Here is a 12,261-nt window from a genome sequence, read left to right as displayed (position 1 = left end):
ACACTGATTCATTCTCTTAACTGCATTTACCTCTTTGCTAATAAAGCAGAGATGTCATTTCCTCCTGTGAACATCATTCAGAACAATAGCTAAAACAAGTAGCCTAGAGTTCAAACCTAGACATCTGTGTTGATACCCATCCAGGAAACTCATATCCTCCTTTAAAGTAGTATCACAGTTCCAGGCTTGCAGAGTCTCACACAGCAGTTCTGCTCTGAGCTTTGATTCTTGCTTGCAAGAGTAAGAAACTGGAGTTTATTTTAATTGACTTCCCCTATCTATCTCTAATGACTGGTTTCCATTAAAACCAAGCCCCTAGCTGTGCATGCTGGTGGAAGGGCTCATTTTCTGATCTTAACTACCCCCATGGCTTCCTCTAACTGAATTCTGACTGTCACAAAATGACTTTCAGCTAACCCTATGACTTTCTTGTATCTAATCAGTGAGAAAGGACATGAGCTGGAAGGATGGAGTAGCCCCACTCTGTCTGACTGCTCTGCTCTGTTCCCTCTCCCATCTGGTTTAGACTCAATCACCAAGCAAATAGATTGGTGTAGAATCTTCTGGAGTCTATAAGTAGCCAAATCAGTGAGTTTAGATTTTGCTGAGACCTTTTTGAACCTGTTTTATTAAACCTCAAACCTTTTATCATAACCATAAGGAATTTGGGTATATTCTAATATAGGTTTCCTTACATCCTCTACTGGCTAAAACATAATAGTCTGGTAATCATCATGTTCCTAATAAGCCTTAGGTTATTGATTTTCTCTATAGTATTTAAGGTATTATTGCCTTAGTTACATTGACTAAACATCTTCTTCATATAAGTCTTTTTTATAGTTTTATTCATCTAAATACTACTCTGGTTTAATTGTTCTCCCTGCTTCAAGTGTCTTTCTTCTCCCACCCATCTTGCACTTAGCTAACTGAATGATTTTCCTAAAGCACAGGTCTGATCGTGTCACTTAACCTACTCAGTAAATGCCATTTATTCGCTGTTGCCCCTAGGACCAAATGCCTTTCCTTGACCTTTAAAGCCCTTCACAACTGGACTCTGATCTACTTGTCCAGCCACTTTATATACCTTTCTTCCCTTCACACACAATGATCCAGCAAATCTGGCCTTTTTACTGTTCCTCATACAGGACATTCCATTTCCTGTCTTCATGCCTTTGCCTGGGCTGTCCTTCATGCCTAGAACGCCCTCCCTTCTCATCTTTGCCTCTTAGAATCCCTACTTTCTTTCAAAGCGCTGCATAAGCAACCCCCTTAATATAAGATCGTTTCAGCTACTAATGTCTTCCCCACAAAAAAAAAAACAACTAACACAGTTATTTTGTCTTTATCTTATATATGCTTACACATTTATTTGTCTGTTCCTCTCCCCTCCCATAGAGTATAATCTCCTTGAGAGAAAGGTTTGTATGAATTTTATCCTTAAACTACAGGACCTACAATCATACCTGGCTCATAGCAGTCACTTAATACCATACTTGTTGATTGCTTGATTTGCTTCCAGGCCAAAACAATTGCATAGTATTTGTTTTTTAGAACCCTGAAAATGTTCCTCTGAAAAGGGGCCAACTTTAAGTGCAGTTATTATCTATGGGTACATGAAACTTTGTTTTAAAACATAGAATGGGGCAGCTAGGTGGCACAGTGGATAAAGCACTGGCCCTAGATTCAGGAGAACTTGAGTTCAAATCCTGCATCAATTACTTGACACATACTAGCTGTGTGACCCTGGGCAAGTCACTTAACCTTCATTTCCCTGCAAAAAAAAAAAAAGTAGAACATTCACAACTCAATGAATAATTTTGCCATGGGTGAGTTTTGAAGTGGTGAGATTTAGAGATATCATAAGTGGTGGGTTTTTTTAGAGCCATTGGGTTTTTCATGTGAAAATATGCCCTCAACTATACCAATTCATGTCTGTCCTTTGGCACCCTCTCAAGGCCCCCAAAATCCAAATTGCAATAAGACCTCTGACTGATCAGATTCTGAAGTCAGAGAATCATAAATAATCGATCTCGGAGGGACTTTCAAATTATCTAGCCCACTGCTCTTATTTTACAGATTAAAAAAAACAGAAACCAAAAGAGGTTTAATTATACATCTTATTAGCACCACAGCTTAAATTATAACATAAGTCTCCTGCCTCCCAAACCTAGGTGAGTATTACCATCCCTGGGTGCCATCTTCCTTCAGTCATCTTTCCATTAATATCCCACCCTATGTCCTGAATCTAGTACTGTAGAGTACTTTCAGGGGCTCTAGTACTGGAGCAGTAAATACCATCTAAGTAACTAATGGCATAGATCGCTTGGAACAATCAAAGGAGAAGATGCTGGGAATACAAAGGAAGTTCAGAGACTTCAGAGGGACCAGCAAGTTCATCTTCTGTCTTTCAGGGTGATTGTTTTAGTCATTTTACGTGAATGATTTTATTCATGCAGAAAAAAAGGAGGAAAAATACCATTCCAAAAGCTTCTAAAATCTCGACCCAGGCTGCCTGAGGAGCATGCTGTACATTATATGCAGCCTTGACCTGGATAACCTTCTCTTTGGCAGCTTTTCTAGTGAGCAGGCTTTTTTTTTCTTTTTTAATATCTGGGAGCTGTGGCATTTTTAAAAGACTCTGCATCATTTCAGAGTAACATTCTCTCGAGGTGGGCTACTGTGATGTATAATTACATCCTGTGGAAAATGATGGTGGTGTGAGGGGTGATGGTGGGGGGAGGTTATTGAATCACAAAAACATGTTTCTTATTCAGGAAAAAATGACTATATGTGGGATGTTCAATTTCCTTGTGTTCTGAGCCCATGGAGAATGCAGCTCCTTAAAGTGCAGGAGTCGTTGATATTCAGTGAAGCTTGTCTTGTTTCATTTTTATTGTTTCATAGACTTATTACTCTTTGTGAGTAGTTCCCAGGTTCACTGCCTTTTCCCAGAATGTAGGAACCAAGGTAACCAGAGAAAATACTTTAATTACATATTAAGTAGAATAAAAGCAGAAATATATTTATGAAAATTTCAACATAAGGTACAGAGAGACCCATTAACTGAAATCCCTAAAATACATAAAATGTTTTTTTCATAATAGAGTCTGTGCTTGGGGTATTAAACTGTATCCACAGATTGAAAATATACCCTAAGCACGAAACACAGTCTAAATATGTATATTGTATCCAGTTTCTTCTGTGAAACATTTTAAGAATGCTGGGATCATGGGACCATCATCTTTTTCCTGGTCTTATCTTTTGTTACCATGTACTAGTATGGTAGGTAATAAGTTCCTCAATTATTATTTTAATTTCTCTTTTAATAACTGTATTTCCTATAAGTTTTCACTAGGGTTTTCCTACTCCACCCCCAAGTCATGTCTGTGCTTTGGTTTATTTTAGTACCACTAGTCCTTTCCTTTTTCTGATATAACATATCTTGTAGAACTTTCGAGAGGGGAAAAATTAAGAAGGTTTTAAAAAATGAAGAAAGTCGGGCATTTAAAGAGATGGATGATAGATGATAGATAGATGGAAGGATGGATATATGGATAGATGATAGATGGACAGGTGATAGACAGAGACAGACAGATAAAGATGTAGAGATAGATGATAGGTAGATATAGATGGATAGATTTATAGATGGATGAATGGATGAGAGAGAGAGATTTCCCACCATTATAGTACTTCTCTGACACTTCTTTGTTTCATGGAGGTAATACTGCATTCTCAAAGGCTATACCACAAGAACTATATTTGGAAACTCTTGGGATGATTGGTCATGGCATGGATGTGACTGTATGCCTTGGTTTGTAGATGGCCTGGAAATGGGGTAGTGGCCTTGATCTGGACAAGATATGGTAAAGGCTCACCCATCAGAGGACAGGACCCCATAGGTGGGAGTCCTAAGTTCTGGTGAGAGGACCAAAAAAACTAGAGTGCTGTAAGTCAGCCTCACTTGAAGTAACCCAAATATGAAGCATCTTAAATTCTTTAAAAAAAAAGATACCTTATGAAGTGATTATTTTTTTTTTACAAAAAGATTCATGATAGAGTTATTTTAAATACCAAGCTTCCCTGGGGCATTTGCAATAATTCAAGTCAAAATTCAAAATACAGTGTTGACATTTTGTCTGTGTGTTGCAGAGAGGGGTTCAAGAACACATTTATTTCATAAAGTAAAGGATGTGTGTAAAATTTAAACTATTTAAAAAGAACATTTCCTTCTTGACTAAAAAATTACTCTGGAGAAATCTTATAATAAATAATTTGACTTTCTCGTTTATTAAAAAGAAAAGAACATTGAGAAGGAAGGGGCAATAAAGATGAGAGAGTGACTGAATAACTAAGCTGTAGTTTTCCTAGGAATAAACTCTTTTTTTCTGTAAATGACTGTACCTGTTTCTGAATGCCCACCTGTGTAATGATCAGTATGCAAGGATATGTATTGCACTTCCCTTCTCACATGAAAGGAACAAAAAAGAATATGTCTGACATCTTTATTATAAGGAACTATATTCATTGAAGCACAATGCAGAAATCCCAAGAAGCTGCTGTCCATGGTGTTTGGGTTCTGAACTGCTGCAGTAACTTATACCATCACTTTTACATGTCAGATCTTTAGCCTTAGAGTTTCAGAATCTGAAAACTGGCTTTAAGATCATAAAATTATGGAAACCCAGAATTTAGGGGAACTCAGTTGCTGTGGTAAGAGCTCTGAGATTACAGAGAAAGGTCAAAGTACTTATTCCCCAAAGCCCTTCCCTTCACTTTCTTGATTCACTCTATATACAAGTTTCTATACTTAAATCAGTGATTTCAATGATGTAGGTACTCCCTCTTCTGACTCAGTTGTGGATTCTCACATTAATTGATGATGGTGGTGCTGGTGGTGGTAGTGATGATGATGATGAAGATAATGCTTATTTATATGGAATTTTAATATTCAAAAAAGTGTTTTTCTCACCATAGGCCTGTGAAACATGTAGCAAAATGATTGATACCTCTACTTTACATGTAAGATTAAGTGATGTGTCTCTAGTCATGTAACTAGTATCAGAGCCACAATTTGAACTCAGGTCTTCTACTTCTGAGTACAGTGCTATTTTCCATTATACCACACTGCTACTGAGTTTCTGTAGCCAAAAATTTAATCACCTGGTGACTGACCTTTTGATGGTGAGCCTTTCTGAGGAGGCTAAGTGGTATAATGGATAAAATAATGGACTTGGAGTTATAGAAAACTGAATTCAAATCCTGCCACAGAAACTTTTACCTTGGGCAAATCACTTATAACTACTCGGGGTCTCAGTTTCATCATGTCATCATCATCATGTATAGAATAGGGACAATAACACTTATTTCACAGGGTTGTTAGGATGATCAAATGAGATAGATGTAATGTGTTTTAAAACCTTAAACCACTCACTATACAAATATTTGTTGTTGTAGTTAACCAGCTGATCATCAGACAGTAGTCCATTACTTGACCCATAACTCAGAAATATTATTTATAATGTGATAAGAGCTAGCATTTTTATAGTATTTTAAAGTTTTCAGACGGCTTTACAAATACCATCTCATTTGGTCCTTCAAACAATTCTGAGACGTAGGTCCTATTATTAACTCTATTTTATGGATGGGGAAACTAAAGGAGCATCACAAAGTTGTTGAGATGATCAAATTAACTGATATCTGTAATGCAATTACCACAGTGCCTGGCACATAGTAGGCATGATACATATATAGAAATATATACTCTTACCACTTCTATATCCCCAGTCTAATAGTAACTTCTTATTCATAGCAGGTACTTAAATATGTGCAGAACTGACTTGGATTTTCCATCTTAGTAGGTAAGGGCTAATACCCAACTGATGTAGCCTGTGAGAAGCCTAGAAGAACTTTCATACCTTAGAAGCAACAGAATAGGACTTTAGTAAAGGGAAACATAATTGAGGATGATAGACCATAAAGATCATCTAGCCCAAGAGTCCTTAACCTGACAATGATGAGCTTGGTCTTTTTTGTTTTGGTTTGGTCTTTTTTGGGGGGGGAGGGGTTGGCAGGGAAATGGGGGTTAAGTGACTTTCCCAGGGTCACACAGCTAGTAAGTGTCAAGTGTCTGAGGCCAGATTTGAACTCAGGTCCTCCTGAATCCAGGACTGGTGCTTTATCCACTTCAACACCTAGCTGCCCCCAATGAGCTTGATTTTTAATAAATATTTTGATAATAGTATTTCAGTACAATTGGTTTTCTTTGCAAGTCTGTGTATGGACAGGCAGCTTTGATTTTTTGCTGCTGACAGTAAATTAATATAGATATTTTAGGACAATATATATGTTCTATAAATTTTCTTATTGTTCTTCAGTTGTGTCTGACTGTCCATGATCCCATGGTCCATAACACACCAATATTGTCTGTTTTTCCTTGGCAAAGATACTGGAGTGGTTCGCCATTTCCTACTCCAGTGGATAAATGCAAAGAGAGGTTAAATGATATGCCCAGGGTCACATAGCTATTAAGTGTCTGAGTCTGGATTTGAACTCAGATCTTCCTGACTCCAGGGCTAGTTCTTTATCCACTAAGCCACCTATCAGTCTCAAAAAGTTTCTGATATGTAAACCTAGTCTACTAAACAATAAAATAACCTTTATGCACATACATACACACACACACACACACTCACATATCAGTATATATGAAGTTTATTCTAAGTTGCTTACATTCCTTTTTATCCCTTTATGCCCATTCTATTATATTCTATAATAAATTTCCATTTAGGGACTATGAAATATAAATCACGTGTGAAAGTTCTAAATTTTATGCCTCCTACTCTTGGTTACCATCATTTTTCTTCTGTCTCTTTAGCTACTTTAGGCTACTCTCATCATCATCACCATCACTATTATTTTATTACTAATTAATAATAATTAATTAGTGTTAAGGGTTAAAATTCTAGCTAGTCTGTCTAAAATATCTAATGAGTGGTCGCCAATAAATTATAAACTTTAGCAAGAGTTAGGCTTTTAAGCATTTATTAAGGAAAACAAGAATTTGGTAAAGAGAGAGAGAAAGGCCTAGATTCCTATCTATTAAAGGGAGAGCACATTTCTAGCTCCGCTCTCCACCAGAGTCCAAAGGAAAGAGAGCGAGACTGAGCGCCAGTCTCTTCCTTCCTCCTCCCACTCGCCCGCGTCACTTCCTTTTCCCAAAGAAAAGACTCCTGGTCTTGCCCTCAAAGACCTTCACTTCATGGGTGGAACTCTTCTACAGTAAGTCTCCAGCAGGTGGCATCATTCCAATCGTTACATTAGTAATCATTCATTTATTACTAATATTAATAATAGCTAGCACAGAGTTTCAACAGCACTTTTATATATACTCATTTGATTTGATCTTTACAATAACCCTTTGAATTAAATATTGATATTATCCCCACTTTACATATAAGGAAATTGAGGATAAGAGAAGTTTAATTCACTTGCCCAGGCTCATTATGTTCTTGGCACATAGTAGAAACTTTTAAAAAAGCTTATTGACTAATTGTTTTGCCCCGCCCCCCACAAAAAACCATTCCTGCCTGAAGAAAAAGCTTAGATGCTGAACCAGTTAATTCACAATTCAGATAATGAAAAGAGTAGTATGTTGATGGGAGATAGTAGGACTAGGCTTGAATCCTAGCTCCATCACTGAATGGCTGTATTCTCTTGGCAATCTACTTGCCTTCTCTGGGTCTCAGTTTACACACCTCTAGGGAGTACAAAACTTAGGTAGCCCACTTCACAGGGGGATTGAAAGGAAAATTTTCAATCTGTAAAGCACATTACCTAATCTAAAATACTCAAACTAAAGTAAATGTTATAAGTTTTCTTCTACTCAAGACCTTGTAGTAGTCTACTCTTTCCTAAACAGGCGTGGTCTTCACCTCTATAAAGGAGGTCAGAGTAGAGCATGCATCTGTCCAAAGTGAAATGGGAATTTTGTGGCTTTTCCTTCCGAGATGTGACAGAGTTCTCTCTAACTGTGTCTGTGCTTGTCTTTTCTAGTTAACTAATGGCTAAGCTATCAAATCAACAAGTCAAAGTCTCTTGGGTGCTTCTCTCCTTCATGTCATACTCTTTATCAGTATTATTCCATGACAATTTGAAAAACTTTTAGGTCAGGTAGAGGGAAGGGAGAATTAAATTGATAACAATTAAGTCGCAGAATATTCAAAGAATACAAAGCAGTTATGAAAGAAGTCAAATAATAGTAATTACTTGACTGGAAAATAGCTGTTATTCATAGGATAACACTGTTCAGAAGAAGGCACCTGATTTTTAGGTTCCCTGAGGTTATTTTAAAAATTCATCTTTTATGGCAAACCAAAGTAGGAATTAAGTACTTTAATGAAGTCTCCTGTCTACATATTTGTGATTGCATGGGTTTTATTCAATAGGTTAATGGTTTTCCTTACTGACTATATTGATGTCATAGGGATTTTTCAGTTTGTATTTACCCTTCATAATGCAAAATTTTATTTTAAAGAACTTACATGTAGCAGGACCATATGAATTCTCTTATTTTAGTATCATATAATATTGTTCAGCTGTCCAAGTTTGTTTTTAAAGCATGCTAAAATTTCAGATCCCTCTACCAATAAGCTATAGAGTCATTATGATCATGGAGACTAATGGTGCATAATTTACAGAAAGCAATTTAACTCTGTACAAGGAATTAAATTCATAGTTATGTTTGCAGTACTTCCTTCTCTACCTTGTGTGTTACAAAAATTAGTGTCTCCTGGCCCCAAATGTGAAGGTGGGTGTGATAAGATGCTTGAGACTGGCTAATAGGAACAGAATTAGCTAGATTGGATTATTTTACTAAGTACTTGCTTCTCACTTTTGCTACCATTTTAACCTGATTACCAATAAACAGGGAAGCAAATGACAGCAGAGATCGTAAATACACTCCACTCGCTGGGTGCAGGTGCAAAAGATAAAGTTGGCAATGAAGTCTAGCCTCTAGTGACTGTCAGCCTACCACTTCCTCTCCACTCAGTCCCCTTCCCCTACTTCCAAAAAAAGAAAGAAAATGGAAATGTTATTCTTTTGTGTATTTACAAAAAAATTAAGCAAATGAAATTCTGCAAACCCTTGTCATTCAGAGACTGTTTTAAGTGTTGTGAATACTATAAGGTGCACATATAAGGCACCCCCATGGTACATATATAAAGATTTATTTAGTGATCAAAACCAGCACAGCAAAATGCATTGTTCCCCAGACTGGCAGATGCATGCTACATATTGCTCTTGAGGGAATTGCATTCTATCTTGGAAGGTTGAAGAAAATGAAGCTATTCACTAGAAGCTAGTTGAAATAGACAGGATGGTTTGAGGACCCTAAGTGGATTAGAAAAGTTAGGGATGAAACAGTGCTTATCTGGAGAAAATGAGATTGAATGTATTTGTGACATTTGTGAGGCCATGTGTCCAACCTGCCATATGTTAATAGGTCCACCCTGCCACCCCTGCCAAAAATAAAAAATCATAGAATGGTACTTGCTATCCATCTTCTCAGCATTCTTTCTTTTCCCTCTCTCTACTCTCCAGTATTGTGCCAGGGGGTATAATGATGTCAGTGAATGAGAGGAGGGCTTACACCAGTTAGTTGAAGCAAGTTCCCAGGGTCATTTCTTACCAACAGCCTTTCTGATGGCTTTCTTTTCCACATACCTAAAGCACTGGAATGAAAAACTGATTTTAGGATAGGAATGGTTACTGTGAGATGAACTAAAAAGGGAATGAAAATCCCCATATGCTCAGATACCAGGTTTTTTTAAAAAAGAAGCTAATTTTTCTATCTGTCAAGCGATAAAGGGGCATTTTTCATTAGAAATAAAAAGGAAGGTTTACATTTGATTAATAACATAAAAATTTTAGATCTTGGTTGCAATAACGTCTAAGACCTTAAAAAATGGATGTCTTTACCTCACCAAAGCTGAATTAAGGGAGAACACTAATAGAATTGATTCTGAAAATTTATCATGGAAGTCAGAAAACTATAAGTTGTCTGCCTCCAATAGTCTAACAAAAACAACAACAACAAACAAACCTCTTCTTGTGTGCTTTACTAATTGAAGAATGAGCTCTTATAGTCTTGTTTTTCCCTTCCCTCTCCTAGAAGATAAAGAGAATTATTATATGAATAACAAATTTAATAAGTTGTCCATTTTTTTCTGATTACATAGGATGGTCAGATATTTAGACAGGCTACTGATGAGCAAGACTATCTTTGTTTAGTAAAGTACTTCCATTAAACTGTGATACAATGGGAAAAGCATTGACTCTAGAGTTGTAGGACTTCAGTTCATATCCCACCTCTGATAATTATTGCCTAGGTGACCTTGAGTAAGTTATTCAATCCCTGAGCCTCAGTTTCCTTGTCTATGGAATGAAAGTAATGCCCTTTGAAATAAGTAGATGTGTGATCCTGTGATCCTGCTGGAATCTTTCAGGCAAATTGAAGATTTTACCTCTAGAGGCTTCACGCCTGTATTTGTAGAACAGAGAAGGAAAGCAGTGTTCAGAGAAAGTGAAATTAAATATTTAAGAAGTAATGTTCCTTATTGATCCTCCAACTAATTCCTGTGGATGTCATATTTCCTTCTTCACTACTGCTCCACCTTTTTTTTAATCCTCTTGTCTTAAGATTCCAATGTTTATTACAATAGATTGTAATTCTATGTATCACTTTCCTCCCTTTCTTACAGAGCTTCTTTGAAGGGCAGTCTGCACCATGGGACTCAGCTAAGAAAGATGAGAACAGAATGAAGAACAGATATGGGAATATCATCGCCTGTAAGTGTTGACAGTGTGACTGTGTTTCTGTGTAACTTTCTTTTTGCATCTGATAAGATTGACCACCAGCCCCATGCAGGGAGACTTTACAAAACAATTACTCACCCTGAATCTAACAGAGAAGCTGATATGTGCAAATACTAAAGAAGAAGAAAAAATTCATTTAAATACCTCTCTAAGGCTTTTATTTTTGTAGCTAGTTTACTTTTAGATTTAAGGCTTGGATAGTGTTGGTAACAATGAAATGCTGAGGAGGAAAATGCCTTTTAGGAGTAATAAAAATAATAGCCCTAATGTCTCCTACCTGCTATATATAATAAATAAATAAAAATCATGACTTTGGCATGCCTTTATGGAAGAAGCCTGGACTATTGTGCAAACATTGTCATTAATTCCTTTGACGTTCATTTGAGATGGGCCAGCAAGACAGGAAATTGAAACACAAAAGTAAAATCATTTCCCATTATATATCACTACATAATATCAAGGTGCTAAGATTTTATCTGAGAAATCCCTAAGTCCTATAAAATGGAACTGAAGGTTAGTCACAGTGTTTTTAAAACCAGCCCAACCTCATTTATTCTTAATAGGATTGCTGAGATGAACTCAGATGCTGACTGATTGCTCCTCCCAAATCAGTTTCTATGCTCCTTCCCTTGGCCCTCCTCCCTCCTCCCTCCTGAGATGCAAACTCGCATTTCCAGCTTCCTGCTGTATGTCTCTCCCAGGATGTCCTACTGATGCTTCAGACTTTACATGGTCAAAACATCCTCTTTCCCCCAAACCTGCTGTTCTTTTGTACTTTCAGGTTTTGCTTGATGGCATCACTATTCACCATTCTAAGCTCCCAGGCTTAAACCCTCAGACCTGTAGTCTTCTCTCACTGTCCTCCTGCCTTTTCCAATAAATGTCCAGATTCTTTGGAGTCTACCTCTAGAATAGTTTCTTCTCTTTTTCTTCCTTTCATTACTCCTTGCAGTATTCTAGTTCAAGCCCTTGCTTCTCTGTAATTCCTGATCAGACACCAAGCCTTCAATTTCTACTCTTCTCATCCATCAGAATAGATTCATCTCCACACCACTAAACAAATTAATATTCCTCAATCACAGTTCTGATCCTCTTACTACCCTGTTCAGAAACCTTAAAAGGTTCCTTATTGTCTGTGAAATAACAGTCCAAACTCCTTAGCCTGTCATTTGGGGCTCTCTGAGATATGGTTCCCACCTACCTTTCTTTCTCATACCCTATGCTTTATCTAATTAAAACTCGTCCCTACTCCTGGAATGCCCTTCCCCTACAACACCTCCTCTCCCTTATTCTCTGTTGAAATTTTTCCCTTCTTCAAGCTAAAACATCCCATCTTCTCAGAAGTATTCCCACATGCCTCCAACCGTGGGTTTTTCCTGGTTCTAA

The 12,261-nt window shown here is 37.2% G+C and overlaps 1 protein-coding gene across 10 annotated transcripts in view; it reads left to right on the top strand.

The window, feature by feature from the left end:
- Positions 1 to 12,261, top strand: part of PTPRM (protein tyrosine phosphatase receptor type M) — a 1,039,589-nt gene that overhangs the window by 870,136 nt on the left and 157,192 nt on the right. For all 10 annotated transcript variants that reach the window (XM_043975661.1, XM_043975656.1, XM_043975655.1 and 7 more), the window contains one exon: positions 10,761 to 10,848. In XM_043975661.1, the coding sequence (XP_043831596.1) occupies positions 10,761 to 10,848 (88 nt within the window). The remainder of the gene's footprint in view (positions 1 to 10,760; positions 10,849 to 12,261) is intronic.

This window comes from Dromiciops gliroides, chromosome 1 (genome assembly GCF_019393635.1).
Source record: "Dromiciops gliroides isolate mDroGli1 chromosome 1, mDroGli1.pri, whole genome shotgun sequence".
Classification (NCBI taxonomy): domain Eukaryota; kingdom Metazoa; phylum Chordata; class Mammalia; order Microbiotheria; family Microbiotheriidae; genus Dromiciops; species Dromiciops gliroides.
The sequence above is the reverse complement of the archived record's forward strand: the minus strand, read 5'-3'. Positions and strand labels throughout refer to the sequence as shown.